The sequence below is a fragment of the Salmo salar genome, chromosome 03 (genome assembly GCF_965601325.2).
Source record: "Salmo salar chromosome 03, fSalSal1, whole genome shotgun sequence".
Lineage (NCBI taxonomy): Eukaryota > Metazoa > Chordata > Actinopteri > Salmoniformes > Salmonidae > Salmo > Salmo salar.
The window spans coordinates 38,688,198-38,713,894 of record NC_138293.1 but is presented as its reverse complement, the minus strand read 5'-3'; the positions used below and the strand labels follow the sequence as shown (position 1 = coordinate 38,713,894).

At 41.0% G+C, this 25,697-nt stretch overlaps 1 protein-coding gene across 2 annotated transcripts in view; it reads right to left on the bottom strand.

The window, feature by feature from the left end:
- Positions 1–2,875: 2,875 nt before the first annotated feature.
- The window catches only part of LOC106599937 (uncharacterized), a 33,884-nt gene continuing 11,062 nt past the window's right edge, over positions 2,876–25,697 (bottom strand). Inside the window, exons 5-12 of one of the 2 annotated variants that reach the window (XM_082973489.1) lie at positions 21,524–21,634; positions 20,970–21,093; positions 19,851–20,808; positions 19,048–19,118; positions 16,347–18,646; positions 15,258–15,400; positions 14,441–14,511; positions 2,876–10,223 (exon numbers count right to left, since the gene is read on the bottom strand). In XM_082973489.1, the coding sequence (XP_082829615.1) occupies positions 8,389–10,223; positions 14,441–14,511; positions 15,258–15,400; positions 16,347–18,646; positions 19,048–19,118; positions 19,851–20,808; positions 20,970–21,093; positions 21,524–21,634 (5,613 nt within the window). In that variant the 3' untranslated portion in view covers positions 2,876–8,388. Of the gene's footprint in view, positions 10,224–11,095; positions 12,623–14,440; positions 14,512–15,257; positions 15,401–16,346; positions 18,647–19,047; positions 19,119–19,850; positions 20,809–20,969; positions 21,094–21,523; positions 21,635–25,697 lie in introns of those variants that run through there. The other variant, XM_082973490.1, reaches the window with a different exon arrangement.

The following is a 25,697-nucleotide window of genomic DNA, read 5'->3' as shown; positions in this document are numbered from 1 at the left end:
TTGATATCACATACATTTCACACATATAGTCCAAATACTGACTTTTAGCAACTTCCTACGAGAATAGGCTTCACGTAAGGCAGATGAACCTGTAGCCATCATGTGACGAGATTGTCTTTCAGCCTAACAGGAATATGACTCTGGACATACACTGAAAAAAAAGAGCATGTAAAGTGTTGGTCCCATGTTTCATGAACTGAAATAAAAGATCCCAAAAATGTTCCATACGCACAAAAAGCTTATTTCTCTCAAATTTTCTGCACAAATTTGTTTACATCCTTGTTAGTGAGCATTTCACCTTTGCCAAGATAATCCATCCACCTGACAGGTGTGGCATATCAAGAAGCTGATTAAACAGCATGATCATTACACACTTGCACCTTGTGCTGGGAACAATAAAAGGCCACTCTAAAATGTGCAGTTCTGTCACACAACACAATGCCACAGATGTCTCAAGTTTTGAGGGAGCGTGTAATTGCAATGCTGACTGCAGGAATGTCCACCAGAGCTGTTGCCAGAGAATTGAATGTTAATTTCTCTACCATAAGCCACCTCCGTCGTCATTTTAGAGAATTTGGCAGTACGTCGAACCTGCCTCACAACCGCAGACCATGTGTAACCATGCTAGCCAAGGACCTCCACATCTGGCTTCTTAACCTGCAGGATCGTCTGAGACCAGCCACCCAGACAGCTAATGAAACTGTAGGTTTGCACAACTGAAGAATTTCTGCACAAACTGTCAGAAACTGTCTCAGGGAAGCTCATCTGCATGCTTGTCATCCTCACCAGGGTCTTGACCTGACCGCAGTTCGGCGTCGTAACCGACTTCAGTGTGCAAATGCTCACCTTCGATGGCCACTGGCACATTGGAGAAGTATGCTCTTCACGGATGAGTCCTGGTTTCAACTGTACCGGGCAGATGGCAGATGTGTGGGCGAGGGGTTTGCTGATGTCAACGTTGTGAACAGAGTCCCCTATGGTGTCGGTGGGTTTATGGTATTGGCAGGCATAAGCTATAGACAACGAACACAATTGCATTTTATCGACGGCAATTTCAATGCACAGAGATACCGAGATGAGATCCTGAAGCCCATTGTTGTGCCATTTATTCGCTGCCATCACCTCATGTTTCAGCATGATAATGCACGGCCCCATGTCACAAGGATCTGTACACAATTCCTGGAAGCTGAAATAGTCTGCACACCCAGTTCTCCCATTTCCTGCATACTCACCAGACATTGAGCATGTTAGGGATCCTCTGGGTCGACGTGTACGACAGCATGTTCCAGTTCCCTCCAATATCCAGCAACTTCGCACAGCCATTGAATAGGAATGGGACAACATTCCACAGGCCATAATCAACAGCCTGATCAACTCTACGCGAAGGAGATGTGTCGCGCTGCATGAGGGAAATGGTGGTCACAACAGATACTGACTGGTTTTCTGATCTACACCACTACCTTTTTTTTTTTTTTTTAAAGCTATCTATTCCCAGTTGTGAAATCCATAGATTAGGTCCTAATGTATGTATTTCAGTTGACTGATTTCCTTATGTGAACTGTAACTCAGTAAAATCTTTCTAATTGTTGCATGTTGCGTTTATATTTTTGTTCAGTGTATATAGCAACACCACCTTCATTTGCATTTCCATCTTTCCTGTATAACCATGTATAGCTACTACTGCATCAAAGGAATTATGTGTGTTTCAGAGATGGCTAGAATATAAAAATATTCTGATGTTAGTAAATTGTCAATTTCATGAACCTTGTTTTGCAGGCTACATATGTTAATATGGGTTATTTTTTGTTCATTTATTTTGTTTTTAGTACTATTCTGAAAGGCTGATCTGAGGTAGACATGGGTTGTCTTGCTGGAAGATCCACTTGCGGCCAACTTTCAGCCTCCTGGCAGAGGCATCTAGGTTTTTGGCTAAATGTCCTGGTACTTGGTAAAGTTCATGATGCTGTTGACCTTAGCAAGGGCCCCAGGACCAGCTGTAGCAAAATAGCCCCATAACATCAAAGCTCCACCACCATATTTTACAGTAGGGTTGAGGTATTTTCTGCCTATGCATTGTTCTTTTGAATGACAAACTCACTGCTGGTGTGTGTGGCCAAAGGCCTCTATTTTCATGTAATTTGATCAAAGCACTGGTTCCAATCCAAGTGCCAAAGCCATTTAGCAAACTTCAGGCGGTGCTATGGTCAGATGAGATGAAAATAGAGCTTGTAACGGGTTTACTAACGTGTTAGTTCTATTAGCTATGTTGACTATGACATTACTTTAGCTAATATGGTGACAATGATGTAGGCTGTGGGAAGCGGTTATGATATGGTTTTACTTGGAAAGGTTTTTTTGCCTGGTCATATACAGCTGATCTGTTGCACATTGAAGTCCACAAGCGAAGGGAAAAGGTGAGAGGAGGAGAGCATGTAGATGCGAGACGGAATACGTGGCAGCTATGAAAGTGAACTGTTTTTACCTGTGATCAGGGATGTATTCATTCCGCCGATTGTTGAAAAACATTTATTAAATAGAAGCAAACGGAAGGGGATAACATATCTGAATTTGTCCAATAGAAACTCTCGTTTGCAACTAATGATTACACCCTAGATCAGCTAGATGTAGGCACGAGTGTGCATGGCGGTATTGAATGCGTGACAGTCTGTCCATGTGTCACTGTCCAGCGCCTCAAATTTTTCTCTCGACCTGTGTGCACCTACGTTGTAAACTTTCATTCATAGGCTAGGTTGTAGCAACATCATGATGGGTATAGGGAAAATTACAAGGAACTGGGTGAATGGAATATGAAACGGCACCGACCGCCACCGCACTGTATATATTAGTCATAAAAATGCACTCTCCAAAGCCACGCTTTTTCATTTTTCTTCTTTAATACATTAAATGTATCACACCAATGTGAACTTGAAAACAAGATGTATAAACATGTAGATAATTCCAAGTCGTAGATGCTTTTATCCAAAGTAACTTAAAGTGTACAGTGACTTTACATAATATTTAAGTATTATAAACATGCTATAAAAGTGGATAATAATGATATAGAGGGACAGAAAGGAGAACGAAGAGATATATAGTTGTCACATTTTGACGTAAAGTAAAAACAAAAACAAACAAAAAAAGGAATGTCACTTTAGCTCAGTCGAGAGCCAACCAAGAGTTTGCGTCCGATAGTTCAAAAAGAACAAACGAAAAACGATGGTTGCTTCAGCCCGGTCCAGCGGCAACCCATAGCTTTTATCCAAAGTGTATAGTGACAATACATGATAAGTATTATAATCATGTTATAAAAGTGGATAATGATAAAGAGAGGCAGAGAAAGGGGAAAGATGGGATTTAGTAAAAACAAAAACAAATGTCACCAGCTCAGTCCAGAGCCAACCAAGAGTTTTCATTCCGGGTGGCACAGAACTGACTCTGCCCTAACTTGGATTGCAGTTGGCTCTAGTAGGCTACTAGGAGGCGAATGTAGTGTTTGTGAAACTAGCTGGCTGGAACTAGTAGCCATCATGCGGTGAAGTCACCCTCACTAAGTCACTTTGGATAAAAGCATTTGCTAAATGGATATTATTATTATGTTAAGTCAATTGTTTCTCAGTCACAAGCTTGGTCTGTCAGTACAGTTGACTTCAGTGCCAAGTGTTGTGTACGGAGGGTGGCGATGGAATTCTGTACAGCAACATGTTGATGCTTCATTTGCCTTCTAAAGTTTATCTTAGAGTATGAGTGCTGATCTAGGATCAGGTCCTCCCTATTTTATTTATTATGATCTGAAAGGCAAAACTGATCATAGATCAACACTCCTACTCTGAGAATAGGGGCCCAGGTTTAGGAGAGCTACAGCCATATTCCTATTCCTACACATTGTTACGAACGATTAACTAGCCTACTGATTTTGCTACACTCATGATGTCCAGAGGTCATCGGCCTACTTACTTAACTACCAAACATATTCCAGAACACCTGGCCCAACAAGATAAGAAAACCTCAGTCACCACTATCTATCTATTTTCCAGAATTTTTTCAAACTTTTAATCTTTATTTTTTATTTTAATAAAACTTCCTTAACTAAGATACCAATATGTACACTAGTGCTGAGGGATTAGCCGAAATGTTGGTTTATTTTCAGTTTAAAAAAACGAATTGACTGATTCAATTATTTGAATTCCATTTTTTTGTGAGAGAAATCAAATCAAGCAGCACAAACAGTGGGACTTAGTAGGAAGTTGTGGTTTTCAACAGGCAAATATTCAACAGTTTACCAAAGAAAAACTTGGTAATTAAGTAGTAATTAACTCAACAGAAAATGTTCCGGCCCACGAGCAAAACACTCACCAGCCCTACAGTAGATAACGAATACCAGCTGGAAACAATTGGACTAACCTCTTGGCCGACAGCCCAAAATGTCTTGTTGACCAATAATATCAGCTATCTTGCTAACTAACAAACTGAAAACCACACTAGCGCTACTGGAAACCTCTCCTAGCATGCGAGCTCAACACAAACACTTGCTACAAACTTTCTCAACAAATGCACCACAATACGAAACCGGTTCAAATCCACCCAGACTTAACACCTGCCCCACATGAGCACCGAAAATGCCAACATTTATGCCTGGACGAGCTCCAATTATGTTATGAAACCGATTAACTACCCTACTGATTTTGCTACACTCGTTATGTCTAGGGGTCCTAGGCCTAGCTAAATAGTCTGTAACCTGATGTAATGTGTGCATTTATGTAATAAGTAAGAGTATACAAACTGTGTTGTTTGCATGTGCCCCCTAGAGACAGCAACCTTACCTTGGTCCAGCTCAGTAATGATTCCTTGGGTCGGCAGCCCAAGCTGATTCTTGACTTGTCCAGTTCATGGTGAGAAAATAAATATATACAAAAACGATAGTACAGTAAAGCATGCCCAAAACTAAAAAGGTAACTCAAACAAAAAATGGCAGGCTACTAGCCACCTCACTCTCACGGTTTGAAAATCCTCCTGATTACCTGCACCTGTGGGTTTATCAAAGCCTTGCTCAGCACCTGGACCCAGTTGCTGCTGCCCCCTGGGGATGGAGTGTGGAAATGCCAGTGTAGTGTCCAAGTGTGTTCATGCTTACTTAAATAACAAACACCTTCCCCATAACACATCCTCCAAAAAGAAAATAGATTTTTTAACTCACATAGTCACGACTATGTATTTTCCTGAAATTTTCCAAACGTTTTATATTTCTTTCCCCCTTTTTATTTTGTGTTCCTACAACTTAACTACCTAACCTATACTATAACAATATCTACAAAAAAAACAAAGACATATAGGGAAGTTGTTTCTGTAAATAAATGTCAACCTCAAATGATTGTGCCTTTAGTATAGTTAGTTGTATCTACTGTAGTTACTGGTATCACCAGCCTGGTCTCATAGACTAGACATAACATACTAAATGTAAAATCTGTGACCCTGAAATTAAGGTTTTGGCATGGTTACGTAAGACAGAAGATTACTTGACGAAAAAAAATGGAAGGAGGGTGGTTGGTCAGGGTGGATGGGTGGGGGTATAACACAAACATCTAGCAACCCAAAGATTGCATGTTTGAATATAATCATGGATAAGTTTAGCATTTTGGCAACTTTTCATCTACTTACTACTTTTTAGCTACTTTGCATGTTAGCTAACCCTAAACTTAACCCTTTAACCTAACTCCTAAACCTAAACCCTGGCCTACGTTTTCCAGCTAGCAAACATTAGCATTAGCCACCTAGCTAATGTCAGCCACAACAAATTGGAATTCGTAACATATCATCCGTTTTGCATATTCGTAACATATTGTACATTTTGCAAATTTGTTACAAATATTTTAAGTTTTGCAAATCCATAACATATAAGAATTGTTATTCGTAACATATCATATGAAATGGATGATGGACATTCAAATACAGTTGAAGTCAGAAGTTTACATACACCTCAGCCAAATACATTTAAACTCAGTTTTTCACAATTCATGACATTTAATCCAAGTAAAAATTCACTGTCTTAGGTCAGTTAGAATCACCACTTTATTTTAAGAATGTGAAATGTCAGAATAAGAGTAGAGAGAATAATTTTTTTCAGCTTTTATTTCTTTCATCACATTCCCAGTGGGTCAGACGTTTACATACACTCAATTAGTATTTGGTAGCATTGCCTTTAAATTGTTTAACTTGGGTCAAACGTTTTGGGTAGCCTTCCACAAGCTTCCCACAATAAGTGGGCTGAATTTTGGCCCATTCCTCCTGACAGAGCTGGTGTAACTGAGTCAGGTTTGTAGGCCTCCTTGCTTGCACACGCTTTTTCAGTTCTGCCCACAAATTTTCTATAGGATTGAGGTCGGGCTTCGTGATGGCCATTCCAATATCTTGACTTTGTAGTCCTTAAGCCATTTTGCCACAACTTTGGAAGTATGTTTGGGGTCACTGTTCATTTGGAAGACCCATTTGCGACCATGCTTTAACTTCCTGACTGATGTCTTGAGTTGTTGCTTCAATATATCCACATAATTTTCCTCCTCATGGTGCCATCTATTTTGTGAAGTGCACCAGTCCCTCCTGCAGCAAAGCACCCCCACAACATGATGCTGCCACCCCCGTGCTTCACGGTTGGGATGTTGTGCTGCACGGTTGGGATGGTGTTTTTCGGCTTGCAAGCCTCCCCCTTTTTCCTCCAAACATAATGATGGTCATTATGGCCAAACAGTTCTATTTTTGTTTCATCAGACCAGAGGACATTTTTCCAAAAAGTACAATCTTTGTCCCATGTGCAGTTGCAAACCGTAGTCTGGCTTTTTTATGGCAATTTTGGAGCAGTGGCTTCTTCCTTGCTGAGCGGCCTTTCAGGTTATGTCGATATAGGACTCGTTTTACTGTGGATACAGATACTTTTGTACCTGTTTCCTCCAGCATCTTCACAAGGTCCTTTGCTGTTGTTCTGGGATTGATTTGCACATTTCGCACCAAAGTACGTTCATCTCTAGGAGACAGAACACATCTCCTTCCTGAGCGGTATGATGGCTGTGTGGTCCAATGGTGTTTATACTTGCATACTATTGTTTGTACAGATGAACGTGGTACCTTCAGGCATTTGGAAATTGCTCCCAAGGATGAACCAGATTTGTGGAGGTCTACAATTATTTTTCTTAGGTCTTGGCTGATTTCTTTTGATTTTCCCATGATGTCAAGCAAAGAGGCACTGAGTTTGAAGGTAGGCCTGAAATACATCCACAGGTACACCTCCAATTGACACAAATGATGTCAATTAGCCTATCAGAAGCTTCTAAAACCATGACATCATTTTCTGGAATTTTCCAAGCTGTTTAAAGGCACAGGCAACTTAGTGTATGTAAACTTCTGACCCACTGGAATTGTGATACTGTGAATTATAAGTGAAATAATCTGTCTGTAAACAATTGTTGGAAAAATGACTTGTGTCATACACAAAGTAGATGTCCTAACCGACTTGCCAAAACTATAGTTTGTTAACAAGAAATTGTGGAGTGGTTGAAAAACGAGTTTTAATGACTCCAACCTAAGTGTATGTAAACTTCCGACTTCAACTGTACATACCATTCGAAATGTAACATATCATACTAAATGGGGTGTCTCGAATTTACGTAAAGAATAATACGAAATACTGAGACCAGGTTGGTATCACCTGTATCTCATTCTTCTCTCAGATTGAATCCTGGAGAGGGCTTGGGTCAGTGTTTCCCTGTTAAGCCGTTGGTCGAGTTTGGTTCCTTTTCATTGTGTCACAGGTGTGACGAATGCCCTATACTGTACATGCTTTGGCCCAGGTGCTCCAAATGTAGTATTTGTTAACTCCGTGATTAAATGAAAGATGTGATTGTCTCCCTGTGTTTCCCTGCCCCTTTATAATTCTGTTTGGGGTGCGGCCACCTTGGGGAAGGTGCAGGTGAGAGGGAAGCTGTGTTTGTGTTGAAGCTGTGTCAGAGCTCCTTCAGAAGCCTTGGTTTTACTAAGGGAAGTATTACCTTCCACCTGAACTGAAACCTGTTTTTGTTATTTGATGGTGTTACTTGTTTTATGGTGTATCCTCCATCTTGTGCTGAACAAAAGCTTACGCTAATGTGGTTCAAGGAAACTGAGATTGACCATTCTTCCATGTTCTTCTACTCAAACCCAAACTAAAAGAACCAGTGTTGTCTATGGTAGAACTGTTATTCAGTGCTCCCTATTCTTAGTGTAAACATAGGGTGGTGTAGTCTGATCTATGATACTGACTGAGTTTAGTCACAGCCCCTTTCGTCCAGGGTGTGACAATTGGGCATCTCATTCCCCCCTGAATCATCCAAAGACTTATTGTCCTCATCTGCGTCAATGTCCTTAAATGGGTTGGTATTGACTGATCTCATCACTGTAGTCTTCGTGGAGGCTATTCAGGTCAACATCCTTCATGGGTTTGTATTGACTGATCTCCCGACTGTAGTCTTCATGGAGGCTATAGAGGTTCACACCACTACTCATGCTCTTATCTGAGTCATGAGTGAGCTCTTCAAAGAACTCTTCATAGCTCTTCAAACTGTTTGATTGTTGGCACCTTGTCATGACTCCTGTTTCACTGATGTTTTTCCTACATCTACCATCTACTGTAGACAGTAATTCCTTTACCATTACATCAGAACATTTCTCCCTACAAAGTCTTTTCGTTTTCAGGTGCTTCTTCAAATCAGTATGGAATATAAAAGTCTTTGGACACACCGGGCACTTCATGGGGCCATCGTAGTGTTTTAACATGTGCCTTCGCATGTCACATGTCTTCGAAGTTGTTTTCCCACAAACATGGCACTTTCTGGAACAGTCTTTTGTGTGTCCTTTCAGATCATGTGGGAACTGGAAAGTGTCCCCACAGTGAGGACACTTGTATTCACCAGGGTTGGATTGATCAATGTCCTTTATGGGTTGGTATTGACTGACCTCCTGACTGTAGTCTTCATGGAGGCTATTCAGGTTAACATCACTACTCATGCTGATATCGGAGTCATGAGAGAGCTCTTCAAAGAACTCTTCAAAGCTCTTCAAACCCAACACAGGCCCGATCTTTGAAGGCCCACCTGTGTTGCTGGAGCTTGGTTGTTGGCACCTTGTCATGACACCTGTTTCATGAAAAAGATTCCTAGATCTATCATCTACGGAAGACAGTAATTCCTTCGCCATCACATCAGAACATTTCTCCCTACAAAGTATTTTCATTTTCAGGTGCGTCTTCAAATCAGTATGGAATATAAAAGTCTTCGGACACACCGGGCACTTGATGGGGCCGTTGTTGTAGTGCTTTAACATGTGCCTTCGCATGTCACATACCTTCGAGATGGTTTTCCCACACACATGGCACTTTCTGGAACAGTCTTTTGTGTGTCCTTTCTGATCATGTGGGAGCTGGAAAGTGTCCCCACAGTAAGGACACTTGTACTCACCAGGGACAGATTTGAGGTGGAGCCCGGTAGTAATTACTTCATCAGAACATTTCTCCCTGCAAGATCTTTTTGATCTCAGGTGCGATCTCAAATCAGCATTTGATATAAAAGTCTTTGGACACGCAAAGCACTTGTATGCTCCATTGTTGAAGTGAAGTAGAAGGTGCCTTCGCAAACCCAGCATACGAGTAGTTATTTTCCCGCACACATGGCACTTTATGGAGCAGTCTTGCGTGTCTCCTTTTACATGTTGTTTTAGGTCTACTTGCAGATCACGAATTTTTTTCAATTCAGTTTTTTGCTGGACACTTTCTCCACAGTAGTCATCTCCATTGTCCTCGCCATTCTCGTTATTGTTCCCTCCATCCTCATTCTTCTTCTCCTCACAGCTACTCTTCTGGTGTTCCTCTAAGTCCTCACTGAATTCAAAGTCTTGCCCACACTGGGTGCATTGATGTGATCTCTGCTCAATGTGAGATCGCATGTGTCTTGTCAAGCCAAGTGTTTCAGTGAAAGTCTTGCCACAGAAAGAGCATGCTTTGATGCGTTGGCTTCTTTTGTGAGAGGTGTTGGATGGCTCAGGAGTTTGAGAGTCCTGAGGTACACTCTCTGAGCGTTCTTCTCTGTTCTGCCCTTTGGCCATAAGACCACTGTGCTCCTCTGAGTGAAAGTTCTGTATGGGCTGTTGCAATTCCTCCTCCTTTTTATGAGATGATGGACAATGAGGAGAAGCATGGACTCCACCTAGTGTTGAAAAGAGAGAAGTGAGCAAGACATCTCCATATTGACATAAACTCAATCAAAGTCAAAGAGAACAGCTTAGTGTTTGAAGCTTAATACAGTAAAGGGATACTGAACTTTCCTCAAATAAACATCAAGAAGTAAGAAAAACATCTAAAAATTGACATGAACTCAGTCAGAAAACAAGACAGATCCAGTGCAATAGAATAGACAATAGAATAGAACACATTTGAACACATCTCAATGCAGGTACGAATAGAATAAAGTGAAGTGATGCAGAAAATTCCCCCCAAAAAACATCAGTGTGCTCCAAAAGTATTGGGACAGTGACAATTTTGTGTTTGTTTTGGTTCTGTACTCCAGCACTTTGGATTTGAAATAATACAATGTCTATGAGGTTAAAGTGCAGACTGTCAGCTTAAATTTGAGGGTATTTTCATCCATATCGGTTGAACCGTTTAGAAATGACAGCACTTTTTGTACATAGTCCTATTTTAAGGGACCAAAAGTATTGGAACAAATTCACTTGTATGTGTATTAAAGTAGTAAAAAGTTAAGTATTTGGTCCCATGTTCATAACACACATTGACTTTATACATTTGTTCGATGCATTTGCTGTTTGTTTTGGAGGTGTTTCAGATTATTTTGTGCCCAATTGAAATGAATGGTAAATAATGTATTGTGTCATTTTGGAGTCTATTTTATTGTAAATAACAATGGAATATGTTTCTGAACACTTCTACATTAATGTGGATGCTACTAGGGTTGGGCAGTATCCAGATGTCCACATCGTCATACCCAGTGGCGGTTCTAGCTTGTATGGCTCCCTGGGCGAGCCCCCCCTTCAGCCCCCCCAACAAAAACAAAAAGCACCATTCTGCACTAACTGTCATTTTTATTCAGACATTTGGAACAACACATAAATAATCATAACATTTAAAACTATATAAATATACAAATATATAAAAAAAGAAGACTCCTAAATATCAAAAAGAAGTAACAAAGACAAATAGAAACAAATTGTAGTATATAAATACAAATAAAAAAAGAGAATTGAATTATTACCCCATTACCCTATTGCTAACAAAAAAAGCACAAATAAAACTAAATTGCACAAATCCTATATAACACAAATACACAAATAGAATAACACACTTATAAAGAAGAGAACCTGATTATTACACTATTGCACTTCAAACAAGAAACACACAAACCAAATTATTGCACAAGTAATTGCATTAGTACTGTACAAAGTTAGAGGTGCGCTATTTGATAGATTCCCCTGCTCCCCCTACCTTGGGCTTCCAGTGGGGAGACCTGAGGTCAACCTACCCCCACCCCCTCCCCATCTCGTACTTCTGAGTGGGAGACCTTCCAGGCAGTAGCCTTCCTTGCTCACAAACTAGAATCAGGGCACCCACTCCGACAAGGTTAATTAACCCACAGTCCCACACGGTGGCATATCATTGACGTGACGTGCAAATGAGCGATTGCGCAAATGTCACCATTCCAAATGTTTGTTTTTTTGGTGTTTTTTTGGTGCGGGCGCCACATACCGCCCCTGGCAAGATGCTGCCCATGTCGCCTATGCCTAAATCCGCCACTGGTCATACCATCCTTCTCTCATCCTGGGATTTATATTATTACGGGTTTAGTACACAAGGGGGCGCCAAAGCATGCTAAAAAGACCACTGGGCGTCTGTTACCAAAATGCTAACAAAATTATCACAAGTAATAGCGAATGTCCATGGAGGCTGCTAGCTAAATATGATGAGTGCAAACGAGAGACATTGCGCAAATGAACATGCTTGTCTGAAGGAAGAACTGTCTCTGAAGCAGCATGTGTGGTGCTTGCCTACGGAGCCGTGAGGGGAACGACACCTCCGTACCTCCAGGCTCTGATCAGGCTCTAATCAGTCCCTCTGATCAGTCCCTACACCCAAACGAGGGCACTGCGCTCATCCACCTCTGGCCTGCTGGCCCCCCTACCTCTGAGGAAGCAGTTCCCGCTCAGCCCAGTCAAAACTGTTCGCTGCTCTGGCACCCCTATGGTGGAACAAGCTCCCTCACGACGCCAGGACAGCGGAGTCAATCACCACCTTCCGGAGACACCTGAAACCCCACCTCTTTAAGGAATACCTAGGATAGGATAAAGTAATCCTTCTAACCCCCCCCCCCCCCCCCCCCCCGCCTAAAAGATTTAGATGCACTATTGTAAAGTGTTTGTTCCACTGGATATCATAAGGTGAATGCACCAATTTGTAAGTCGCTCTGGATAAGAGCGTCTGCTAAATGACTTAAATGTAAAAATGTAAATGTACACACTGTGTCTGTATGGAGTCTGGAGTCTCTAGGGCAACAGGCCTGCCTGCTCTGCTTGGTGAAGATGGGGGAGGAGCAGACTGGCCAAGAATGGAGAGAAAAAATGCAAGGAAATCAAAAGCTTGCAGTGGCAACTGTACAAAGAGCTTTGACTTCTCAAACACGGCAGAAATCTTACACAATATGATTCCCCCTTAATTCAGTAACTTACTTCGATAACTAGCAAGTTAAACTTAGGGGTCACGTTAATGCAGAATTCTTAATATTTCACGCAGGAAAAAAAGAACGCATAAGAAATCTCTTGCTGTGTTTTGTAAATCAGATCTAAAATGCTTCTTATTGTAATTTCAGTCAATTTTTTTTGCTTCCGTTGCATTTCACTCAGATGAGAATTCATGAATGGGCATTCTATCAGCAGACAGCACTCTGACTGATGTGTAGCTATTTTTCTCTGGTAAAATGCAAGATTAACTTTAGGAAATGTAGCTGGCTACATCATTTCTGTGATAAACATTATAAATATGGCCATGCATCGTTTTTGCAAAAAATACTTAGCTTTTTCATTGTAAGCTCATTTACTTGTGTGGCTGCAAACCAAATAGCGTTGCACTTCTGTTGTCATCTGATGAAAATGAAGCTATTTTCTGCCAAATGTGTTGCACTAATATATTTTCTGTGAAGGAAAACTATAGTTGAACGTGCCTGATCACTCTGTTGACTTTCAAGATAAAAAGCGACCCCCGTCAATACACAGCTGGACTCACCTGCTCCCGCTTTCTCCCGTTGTGCTATTTACAAACAAACACATAACTGGCTCAACTGATCTGGGGAACTATGATAAGCTTCATAATGTAAAATAATGTGACCTGGGAAATGAAGAACGCAATCTGCTAATGTATTGCACAAGTTGACCTGCAGGTATTGACTTAAAAAGTGGCTGCAAATATGAAAATGTATTAAAAAAAAGTTTCAAAGGTATTGAAAAACCATCCCGTGGCTATTTCCAAATACCACGGTAAACGCTATATATGGTATACCGCCCAAGCCTAGCTGCCATGATAATCTTGAATTAATCTTGAATAATGATGAGTGAGAAAGTTAGACGCACAAATTTCATACCCCCCAAAAATGCTAACCTCCCCTGTTATTGTAATGGTGAGAGGCTAGCATGTCTTTGGGGTATTATGTTTGTGCGTCTGTCACTTTCTCACTTCATTCAGGATTATCCGTAATCAATTGGAACATCCACATTAATGTAGAAGTTTTTAGAAACATATATTCTTATTTACAATAAAAGTGACTTCAAAATGACACAATACACTATTTACCATTAATTTCTATTGGGCACAAAATCATCTGAAACACAACTGAAACAAACAGAAAATGTATCCAACAGATTTGTAGTCACAAGCTTGATGTAGTCATTGCGTCCTATAAATATGGGACCAAATACTTAACTTTTTACTACTTTAATACACATAAGTGAATCTGTCCCAATACTTTGGTCCGCTAAAATGGGGCACTATGTACAAAAAAAGTTGTAATTTCTAAATTGTTCACCGGATATAGATTTAAAAAAAACTCAAATTAAAGATGACACTCTACACTTTAACCTCATAATGGAATCACTGTACCATTTGAAATCCTAAGTGCTGGAGTAGAGACAAAAAATAAAAATACAAAAACGGTCACTTTTGGAGCTCCCTGTAGACGCAGGGAAAGTGTTTACTGAACTCGCAAGGGTATGATAAGCACTAGGCATGAATAGCACGGACGTTTAGGTATAGTAACCATTTTTTCCGCATCTTTAATGCTGTCATTTCTAGTTTGTTCTTTATTTCAGAAGTTTTGCATGAGCTCGACGTTCAGTGTTCTAAACACTAAGGAACACTCCTTACCAGAATCATTGACAGTGGTCCTTTCATTGACAGAGGTCCAAAGTTCTTTATCTGATGGTTCAGCATCTTCCCTGAGGACAGACCAAAATGAAAGTCAGGTATGATTTTCAATGGGTAAGTTCACTGCCAAGATCCTACAGTGCAAAAAGTGAAATCTAAGCAAGCCATAATATCTTATATTGAGTGATATAACGTCATTGGCAAATCATTTGGATTATGTTAACCAAAAAAAAAGGCATAATACAAGTAATTTATCTTATTTCAATATATTTTACCTTAATAACATTTACACTTTAGCAGACGCTCTTATCCAGAGCGATTTACAGTTGTGAGTGCATACGTTTTCAGATTGTTTTTCTTTTTCATACTGGTCCCCATGGGTATTGAACCCACAACCCTGGTGTTTCAAGCGCCATGCTCTACCCAACTGAGCCACACAGGACCATATCTTGTATTAAGCCTTTTTTAAAGTTAAAATAAGCAAAATTATCTGCCAATGACATTAAATAATTTTGCTTGGTAGAAAAAGAAAAAAATGTAAGTGAATTATCCCTCAATATATTATAGCTTGCTTTTGATTTCACTTCCTGCAGCGTAGTCACCACTGTAGCGACATTCAAATCTGTTTTTCATCCTTCCCCTAATACCCCTCAAATCAGGGACCGATTCAGTCCTCTCTGTACACTAGGTGACTGTATTCTCTGGTCAATCAATTATATTAATAAATCAATTTACTACCTGGGAGAAAAGAAAACCAGCAGCACTGCAGACCTTGAGGCCTGGATTTGAATACGTCTGTTCCACAGCTGACACTCACTCAGTTTCAGGTGAGTGCTCTCTTTTCACACCCTTTGCCTCGGTCTTCTCATTTCTGACACCACGTCCTCTTTTCTGTTTTCTCTTTCTGCCTCTTCTTTTCTGTCCTTGGGAACCCGTTGCCTCAGCCTGCAGTTTCCCTCTCTGTATACAATATATATGATAGTCATAAAAATGCACAGTCTGACTCAAAGCCATGCCTTTTCATATGTTTTCTTTAATGAATTTAAATGTATCACACCTATGTAAACTTCAAAACAAGGTGGATAAACATGTAGATAATACTAGATAGATAATACTAGACGGCGTAGACACTTATCCAAAGTAACTTACAGTATACAGTGACATCACATGATATTAACGTGTTATAAAAGTGTTATAAAAGTGGATAATTAACGATAGCGAGGGAGAGAAAGGGGAAAGATATAGTTGTCACATTTTTACATTAAGTAAAAACAAAAAAAAAAAAAAAAAGTAATGTCATTTCAGCCCAGTCCAAAGGCAACGCAGAGTTTGCCCCCCAGGTGGGGATAGAACTCACTCTGTTTCAATGGTGCCGTGACTCAGATTACAAATCGGCTGTAGCAGACTAATAGGGAGCGAGTGTAGTGGATGTGGAACTAGCAGGCTGGAATTGGTAGCCGTCATGGGGTGATGTCACCCGCGCCGAGATCTCACGGCAACTATTTCTCATTGAGTAACAAGCTCCGTCTGTCAGCACGGTTGACTTCAGTGCCAAGGGTTGTGTACAGAGAGAGGGTGAGATGGAACTCACTCGGTAACAGCAACATGTTGGTGTTCCATTTGCCTTCCAATCTGGGCCCATATTCCTAATGCTTCTCAGAGTAGGAATGCTGATCTAGGATCAGCTCCTCTTAGTTATTCTGATCTGAAAGGAAAAACTTATTCTAGATCCCTTCTACTCTGAGACACTTTGTGAATACAGCCCCAGGTTAAGGAGAACTATGGCCATACAATACAATGAAATATAGGGAAAGTGGTAGGAAGTTGTTGCAGTCCATCATTTTCTTAAAACCTCAAATTGCAGTGCCTTTAGTATTGTCGTATCTATTGTTGATACCGGTATCACCTGTATCTCGTTCTTCACTTCTCCGCTTGTCTCCGATTGAGAATCCTGGAGAGGGCATGCCTCAGTGTGGGACACCTGCTCCTCTGTTAAGCATTCGGTTGAGATTGGTTCTTTGTCATTGGCCATCTCAATTCCCCCTGAATCATCCACAGACCTTCTGTCCTCCTCTGGGTCAACGTCCTTAACGGGTTGGTATTGACTTATCTCTGCCTGACTGTAGTCTTCATGGAGGGTATTCAAGTCAACATCCTTAATGGGTTGGTATTGACTGATCTCGTCACTGTAGTCTTCAGTGGTCATTATGGAGTCTTCATGGAGGCTATTCAGGTCAACATCCTTCATGGGTTGGTATTGACTGATCTCGTCACTGTAGTCTTCATCGAGGCTATTCAGGCTATTCAGGTTCACTTCACTACTTATGCTGTTATCGGATTGCTGCAAGTCATGAGAGAATTCTTCAAAGAACTCTTCAATGCTCTTCAAAGGCCTGGCTGTGTTGTTAGAGCTTGGTTGTTGGCACCTTGTCATGACTCCTGTTTCATTGACATTTTCCCTACATTTACCATCTGCTGAAGAGAGTAATTCATTCATCATTACATCAGAACATTTCTCCCTACAAAGTTTTTTTGTTTTTAGGTGCATCTTCAAATCAGTATGGGATATAAAAGTCCTTGGACACACCGGGCACTTGTATGGGCCGTTGTTGTTGTGTTTTAACATGTGCCTTCGCATATCCAGCATTCGAGCAGTAGTTTTCCCACACACATGGCACTTTCTGGAACAGTCTTTTGTGTGTCCTCTCAGATCATCTGGGAGCTGGAAAGTGTCCCCACAGTAAGGACACTTGTATTCACCAGGGACAGATTTGAGGTGGAGCCCGGTAGTAATTACTTCATCAGAACATTTCTCCCTGCAAGATCTTTTTGATCTCAGGTGCGATCTCAAATCAGCATTTGATATAAAAGTCTTTGGACACGCAGAGCACTTGTATGCTCCATTGTTGAAGTGAATTAGAAGGTGCCTTCGCAAACCCAGCATACGAGTAGTTATTTTCCCGCACACATGGCACTTTATGGAGCAGTCTTGCGTGTCTCCTTTCAGATCAGGTTTTTTGTCTCCTTTCAGATCAGGTTTTTTGTCTCCTTCCAGATCAGGTTGTTTGTCTCCTTCCAGATCAGGTTTTTTGTCTCTTTCCAGATCAGGTTTTTTGTCTCCTTCCAGATCAGGTTTTTTGTCACCTTCCAGATCAGGTTTTTTGTCACCTTCCGGATCAGGTATTTTGTCTCCTTCCAGATCAGGTTTTTTGTCTCCTTTCAGATCAGGTTTTTTGTCTCCTTTCAGATCAGGTTTTTTGTCTCCTTTCAAATCAGTTTTTTTGTCTCCTTTCAAATCAGGTTTTTTGTCTCCTTTCAGATCAGGTTTTTTGTCTCCTTTCAGATCAGGTTTTTTGTCTCCTTTCAGATCAGGTTTTTTGTCTCCTTTCAGATCAGGTTTTTTGTCTCCTTTCAGATCAGGTTTTTTGTCTCCTTTCAGATCAGGTTTTTTGTCTCCTTTCAGATCAGGTTTTTTGTCTCCTTTCAGATCAGGTTTTTTGTCTCTTTTTAGATCAGGGTTTTTTTTCGGATCAGGTCTTTGCTGTACAGTTCTCCCACAGTAGTCATCACCATTTTCCTCACTATTATCCTTTTTGTTCATCTCCTCACAGCCATGCTTCTGGTGATCCTCTAAGTCCTCACTGAATTCAAAGTCTTGCCCACACTGGGTGCATTGATGTGACATCTGATCAATGTGAGATCGCATGTGTCTTGTCAAGCCCAGTGTGTCAGTGAAAGTCTTGCCACAGAAAGAGCATGCTTTGACACGTTGGCTTCTTTTGTGAGAGGTGTTGGATGGCTCAGGAGTTTGAGAGTCCTGAGGTACACTCTCTGAGCGTTCTTTTCTGTTCTGCCCTTTGGCCATATGACCTCTGTGCTCCTCTGAGCGAAAGCTTCTTTTGTGAGAGCTGTTGGATGGCTCAGGAGTTTGAGAGTCCTGAGGTACACTCTCTGAGCATTCTTCTCTGTTCTGCCCTTCTGCCATATGATCTCTGTGCTCCTCTGAGCGAAAGCTTCTTTTGTGAGAGCTGTTGGATGGCTCAGGAGTTTGAGAGTCCTGAGGTACACTCTCTGACCGTTCTTCTCTGTTCTGCCCTTTGGCCATATGACCACTGTGCTCCTCTGAGTGAAAGTTCTGTACGGGATGTTGCAATTCCTCCTCCCTCTTATGAGATGATGGACAATGAGGAGATGCATGGACTCCACCTAGTGTTGAAAAGAGAGAAGTGAGCAAGACATCTCCATATTGACATTAACTCAATCAAAGTAAAAGAGCACAAGTATGACAGATCTGGTGCTTGATAAAAATAGAATAGACCACATTTGAACAAAGCTCAATAAAGTGAAAGGATACAGAACTTTCCTAAAATAAAGAACAAGGTACTGCAGCCTTATAGATGCAGAGAAAGTGTTTACTGAACTCGCAATGGAATGATAAGCACTTAGCTATTCTCACAGCAGAATATCATGGACATTTAGGTCTAGTAACCACTTTCTTTGCATCTTTAAGCCTGTCATTTCTAGTTTCTTCTTCTTTATTCAGGAGTTTTGTATATCTAAGGAGCTTGACGTTCACTGCTCTACACTCACTAAGGAACTTTTCTTACCAGACTCATCGACAGTGGGCCCTTTATTGACAGTGGTCCAAAGTTCATTATCTGATGGTTCGGCATCTTCCCTGAGAAGAGTCCAAAATTAAAGTCAGTTATGATTTTCAATAGTCGAGTTCATTGCCAAGGTCCCTTACCCAGCGAACTGAGAACATTATCAGAACATAAGCTAGGGTTTTTATATAACATTAGGTTAACATTCTAAAAACATTCAAATAATGTTTTTCATAAGTTTTTTTGTTTGTTCAGAAAGCATTTTAAATGAAATATCCTTGGAATGTTTTAACATTCACTAAAATGTTGTGCACAAAATCTGTAACAACCACCACAGAACATTCCCCAAACGTTCTCCAGGTTATGTAATAACAAAATGTACCAGTAATGTTTTTCAGAAGAGCAACGTTCTGAGAATGTTCTTGCAACAGCAGGCGAATATTTTATACAAACATTATATAATCATCATTACAACTGGACAGTTTTTGTGTTAGGAGAACATTTGTGGCAACCTAACAAATATTCTGGGAACTTTCATAGAACCAATTTTGGTTTGCTGGGTAGTCAATACTGTAGGGGTCTTCAAATCTGGGTTGAGGTCTGCACCACTGTTGGTTTTCATCCTTCCCCTAATACCCCTCAAATCAGGGACCGATTCAGTCCTCTCTGTACACTAGGTGACTGTATTCTCTGGTAAATCAATTATATTAATAAGTCAATTTACTACCTGGGAGAAAAGAAAACCAGCAGCACTGCAGACCTTGAGGCCTGGATTTGAATACGTCTGTTACACAGTTGACACTCACTCGGTTTCAGGTGACCGCTCTCTTTTCACACCCTTTGCTTCAGTCTTCTCATTTCTGACACCACGTCCTCTTCTCCATTTTTTCTTTCTGCCTCGTCTTTTCTGTCCTTCTTTTCTGTCCGTTGCCTCAGCCTGCAGTTTCCCTCGCCTTATGATCAGCTTTAGCGAGGTCTTGGGTAATGACATATCGCTAATGTCAAGCGTATGTACTCCAACCTTTTCAATCTTTAAACTTGTGATACCAGGTCCTATTTTCTGTCCTTTCTTTCTGCCTCTTTTTTTCGGTACTTGGGAACTCGTTGCCTCAGCCTGCACTATCCCTCTCTTTAGGGTCAGTGTTAGTGATGACTTGGGTAGCGGCATATCGCTTTCGTCAAGTGTGTCTGTTTCAATCTTCTCATTTGCAACGCCACGTCCTCGTCTCCGTTTTTTCTTTCTGCCTCTTCGTTTCGGTCCTGGGCGTCTTGTTGCCTCAGCCTGCAGTCTCCCTCTCCTTAGAATCAGTGTTAGCAAGGACTTGGGTAATGGCATATTGCTAATGTCAAGCCTGTTCAAACGCAGTACAGGCTGACGGCGCAGACAGGCAGCTGTCAAGCGGCTGGTTTTCAGCCCGCTGCGTGTCTGAGGGCAGAGAACAGCTTCTCTCCTAGTCTCTTTTATCGACTCTTTGTCGATTGTCTTGCGTTTAACCATTATATCAGTTGCGTCCTCTATAGTCTCGACCTCTACCTCCACAGAAGCAGAACCAGCTGGTGGTTTTACAGTCCAGACCCTACAATCTGCCATTTGGCAGTCCCAACTCATCTCTGGTTCATCACATGGGAAAGGGCTTTGATATCCCTGCATGGTGGGATAGGACTGTCTCTCTGGGTCAGTTTGGTAAGAGGCACTTTCTTCCTTCACAGAGGAAGGGGAAGACAGTGAAGAGAGGATGTAGTCACCACCAGTGGACCTTAGAGCTAGAAACAAGGAGAGCATCACGAGTAAACATCAGGAATAACTATTGAGATCAATGATAACTTTTTTCTTCATTTCCTGCATTTCCTAATTTCTACCCATAAATATAGAAATTCAGGCAAACAGGAAAGTCAATTATTTCCAAATCCTGTACCCCACCTACCATTGGTGTCTAACTGTTTTCCATTTTTATGGTGATGGAGGAGTGCCTGTAATGGCTCAGGGTGAGCCACAGACTGCACACACTCCTCTAAGAGAGCAGGGGCAAGGTTGAGCCACGATGCAGTCTAAGAGGTGGAGAAAGTAAAAACGGCGTTTCAAGGTCTTGACTGGAATCAAAGGCACTTTGGGCCAAATAATTACTTGAGATCCACATGCATACTAGGTATGGTGCGCAAGTGCTCGATTCAAGGTTTGTATTTGATTGCTAATAATCAATGTACAAATTCTATTAAGTAGCAGGTTACATTAAAACCACTGACAACATTTCAAACTCTAAGACGTGTTCATTATTTGTGGGATATATGTCAAGTGCAGTGAAAATGTTACATTTCGTTTTCAGTTGTATCAGAACAACCAGAAATTGTAGCAACCGATAGCATACCATAAACTTGTTGCATTCGTCCTCCTTTCACGCTGACATGTAAGTACATGTACAGATTCTTTCAAATGCCCATCCGTAATGCATACCTCAAATGATGTACAGTAAAATAATACCTGTTTAATGTTTGGAGCAGGAAGCAGTTTCTCCAGTCTGGACAGGAACTCCCACACAAGAATCTGCAGTGTTGAGTCATACTTGGGACCAAACTCCTCTGGAAAAACATTCTAAAATACAGGACAAGCAGATGACAGTCAAAAGTACATACATACATCAATTATGTCTCTATAACACAAGCCTAGAAATATGGTTATTGGTTTGCTATTCATGGGAAGAAAACGAGTTCCATTGAAATGAATGGCTCACTGGCACCAGATTGGAACAGGAAGCAATGAAATGTAATCATTTCACTTTTCCCCAGCATATTTTGACACTGGCCGTGTCCAAAATCAGTCTCGCCTACTACTTACTAAAACGATATACTGTGTACTAATCATACTACATGCTAATTAGAACGTACGGTTACATAAAAACGAATGCAGTAAGCAACAAATATCAACATACCAGGTTTATTCATACTGAGAATACCTCATCTAATGTTCGACTGAGTTGATTCCTGCCGTTGGTTAATTTTGATTATCTTCCTCAATCGTGTGCAGCGAATTCTACTAGACGAAAAGCCGCAATGAGTATGCCATCCTGGTGTTTTAAAATATACTACATTTTTTGAACACCTGACCCTAGGTAACGTAACTAGGATCTGGTTTCAATGGCGGTCACGTCACGGCCTACGTCACTACCTTATCCGCTTGAATAAAATATTAACTAGCAAGATGGAGATCACAGAGGTTATTTTTAATGAGTGCATTTTGCAAGTGTAAATGTAATGTACTAAAAACACTTAGCAATGAGGCCTAGTGCACTCGTGATGGCCGATGCTTAATTTTGCACGCTTTGGATATCAAAGCCATATCAGATATCTTGATGGTAAAACAGTGTGCTTTGAGCTCAATAATGATCGTTGGGAAATACAAAGTTATACCTACAGAAAGCTGACCATCCTCTCTTTAATATGGACAACTAGTTGTTTCCAAAGTAGTTTTTGACCCCAGTAATTGCATTTTGAAATGTTATACACTCACGAGGGGGGAGAGAGTGTGTGAACATTACAGAACTCACTCATTACAGCAGCCGGCTCCAGCGAAACAGGAAGGCCCAGTGGCAGGGCAGACCATTTTATTACAGGAATCATGTGGATAATGCAATTTACTGTTGAACAAATTCATGGTTTTATCCACCCCAAAAATAGGACGTTTCGATTGAGGTGATCAGGTAGAATGTGTAGCTCACACCCGTTTCATTCCAAGTGCCAATGCCGTTTAGCAAACTCCAGGGGACTAATTTATCAATATTACGTCGGAACTATTCTAAAATAATACATACGGAAGGAATTTGGAATATTCGTATGCATAGTGATTTATCAAGCAATCCTACGAGCATCATACACACACACAGGTGGTAGATCACCATTGTTTTCAGTCCCGGTGCTTGAGCACAGCCTTTGCTATTTGCATTTTGAAACTCCCATAGTTAACCATATATGATGAAAATCATCCCTTTAAAGCCCCGTTGTGAATTTACAACCCCGTACCATGAAAAACAATGGCTCAACCACAAAAATAAAATATTTTTGTTGTTGTTGATCCAAGACTGTAATAAAAGGTGCTAGTGTCAGAGGTTGAGTGCAACCAAAACATTTTACTTGGCTCGCTCAGTTGTGGCTTGACCAGTAAAAATACAAACATAGTGTGGGAGAAAGTAGGAATTGCAGTGAATGCCGCCTCTTCAGAATGCCGGTCAGTGGTGGAGATAAAGTAAAGTGATTTGATCTTAAGTTAAATGCCAAAAAGGCACTAATAGTTCACAGGCAGGACATTGGTGCAACTGGAGGGTGGCAGAGAACCTATAAAAGGTTCTACAGCTGCACCATCGAGAGCATCCTGACAGGTTGCATCAGTGCCTGGTATGGAAACTGCTCGGCCTCCGACCGCAAGGCCCTACAGAGGGTAATGCGTACGGCCCAGTACATCACTGGGGCCATGCTTCCTGCCATCCAGGACCTCTATATCAGGCGGTGTCAGAGGAAGGCCCTAAAATTTTCTACGACTCCAGACACCCTAGTCATAGACTATTCTCTCTGTTACCGCACGGCAAGCTGTACCGGAGCGCCAAGTCTAGGTCCAAAAGGCTTCTAAACAGCTTCTACCCCCAAGCCATAAGACACCTGAACATCTATTCAAATGGCTACCCAGAATATTTGCATTGCTGCTACTACTCTCTGTTATTATCTATGCAGTCACTTTAATAACTCTACCGACATGTACATATTACCTCAATTACCTAGACTAACCTGTACCCCCGCACATTGACTCTGTACCGGTACCCCCTGTATATAGCCTCGCTATTGTTATTTTACTGCTACTCTTTAATTATTTGTTACTTTTATTTCAAAGTTTTTTGCAGGTATTTTTCTTAAAACTGCATTGTTGGTTAAGGGCTTGTAAGTAAGCATTTCACTGTAACGTCTACACCTGTTGTATTCGGCGCATGTCACAAATAACATTTTATTTGAGTGAGATGAGCCTCTCTCCTCTAGAACTAAGAATTGCCGGCATCATATGAGATACGGCAGTGGTTCCCAACCCCTTTCAGTTACTGTGCCCTGAAGTACCCCCTCATGTGCATTTTACCAGTAAGCATATGGTCTCATGAATCTTGTCATGTACCCCCTGTGGATTGACCAAGTACCCCCAGGGCTCCTAGTACCCCTGGTTAGAACCACTACTGTAAGGGATACCACTGGGGGGTGGCAGTGACCCCCAGCCCGGTGTCTGACTCAAGGCCATTGCAAGTTCAGGTTGAAGGTAAGGATACAGCATATCAATTTCAATCAATTCATATTTATTTATCATGATATTGAAAACAAATTGTTTTTTCTTTGTCCTGTGTTTAAAACAAATAATTGCAGGCTAATGATTCGGAACAAAATGAATCAAACAATAACACGACAAGTCATTAATACACATAAAAGAACGTCTATTGCAGAGAGTGACTCGCAGAGATCCAGTCCCCGTGCCACCCAGGGGGAGTTAACTGGTGACAGTGCCAACCAGGGGAAGTCAACTCGTGCCAGTGCCACATCAAGTCGGGAGCCAACGGTGCTGACTGACACGGTGCTGAAAAAACAAGACGGCATCAATAACTCCATCCTCGAAATAAACAATCAAATGAGGGAGGCATTAAATAACATAAATGATTCACTAAAGCAACTGGTCACATGTGCAAATCCAATGTTCAATGAATAAAAAAAATGGATCTAAACTACATTTGTGCTTCAGCCACAACCCTTGAGCATGCCAATTGTGTGCTCCGCCATGGACCTTGTAAGCGCATAGGCCCTCTCCTGTGCCGTCATCAGCGGAGTAGGAAATTAACACTGCCAAATGAGGGTAGATTTTGTCTTTGGCGGTTAGAATGTATATTTCACCAGCCACGTTGGCGGGTGGTCACACACAGCATTTGGGAAGAGTTTTATTATTTTTATCCAAAGCCCACATGTACAAGGCTACTAAAGTGTGCTTTAGCTCGTTTCTTGGCCAGTTACACTGTTTTGTTCACATGCCAGGTTGTTTTCAATGTTAATTTGCTGCAACTATCTGCTGCTAGGAAGACATCTCGCAGTCTGAGATTTTTTAAATCACAGACAAGCTGAGTGCCCAAGTTACCACAGTAGCAGCCTGTCCCTTAAAGGGCCAGCTGAACATTTGTCTCATCTAATGATTGTGCTTGATTGAGAATGGATCACCACCAAAAACTTTTATTCATGAACTTTTAGTCATTGTTCTCCTAGATTTATTTGTGTGCGTCTACATTTCTACTTAGGAGCACATCATGTACTCCTTGTAAAAAATGTTAGCGTAGAGCCCTGAACTATGATAATAAATAAGTCGTATCACTCAGCATTTTGTGGCAGGGCAGGTACTTTGTTGATTATTGATGTTCAGTTGTAGACGTTCTTGATGTTCTTGTTTTTATCATCGGATCTAAATGATTTATTTTAACATACATTGGTTAAAAGACGCAAGTCATAAAAATGAAATGAAGCAATACCCCATTATTTCTTACTAGTAGTACATGTATTGTTTTTGAAACATTAGAAAGCATGCTCATCCATGTTTTTGTGATTTTTGGTGTAATTATGGAAAAACATATTTTGGCTGATAAAAAAAA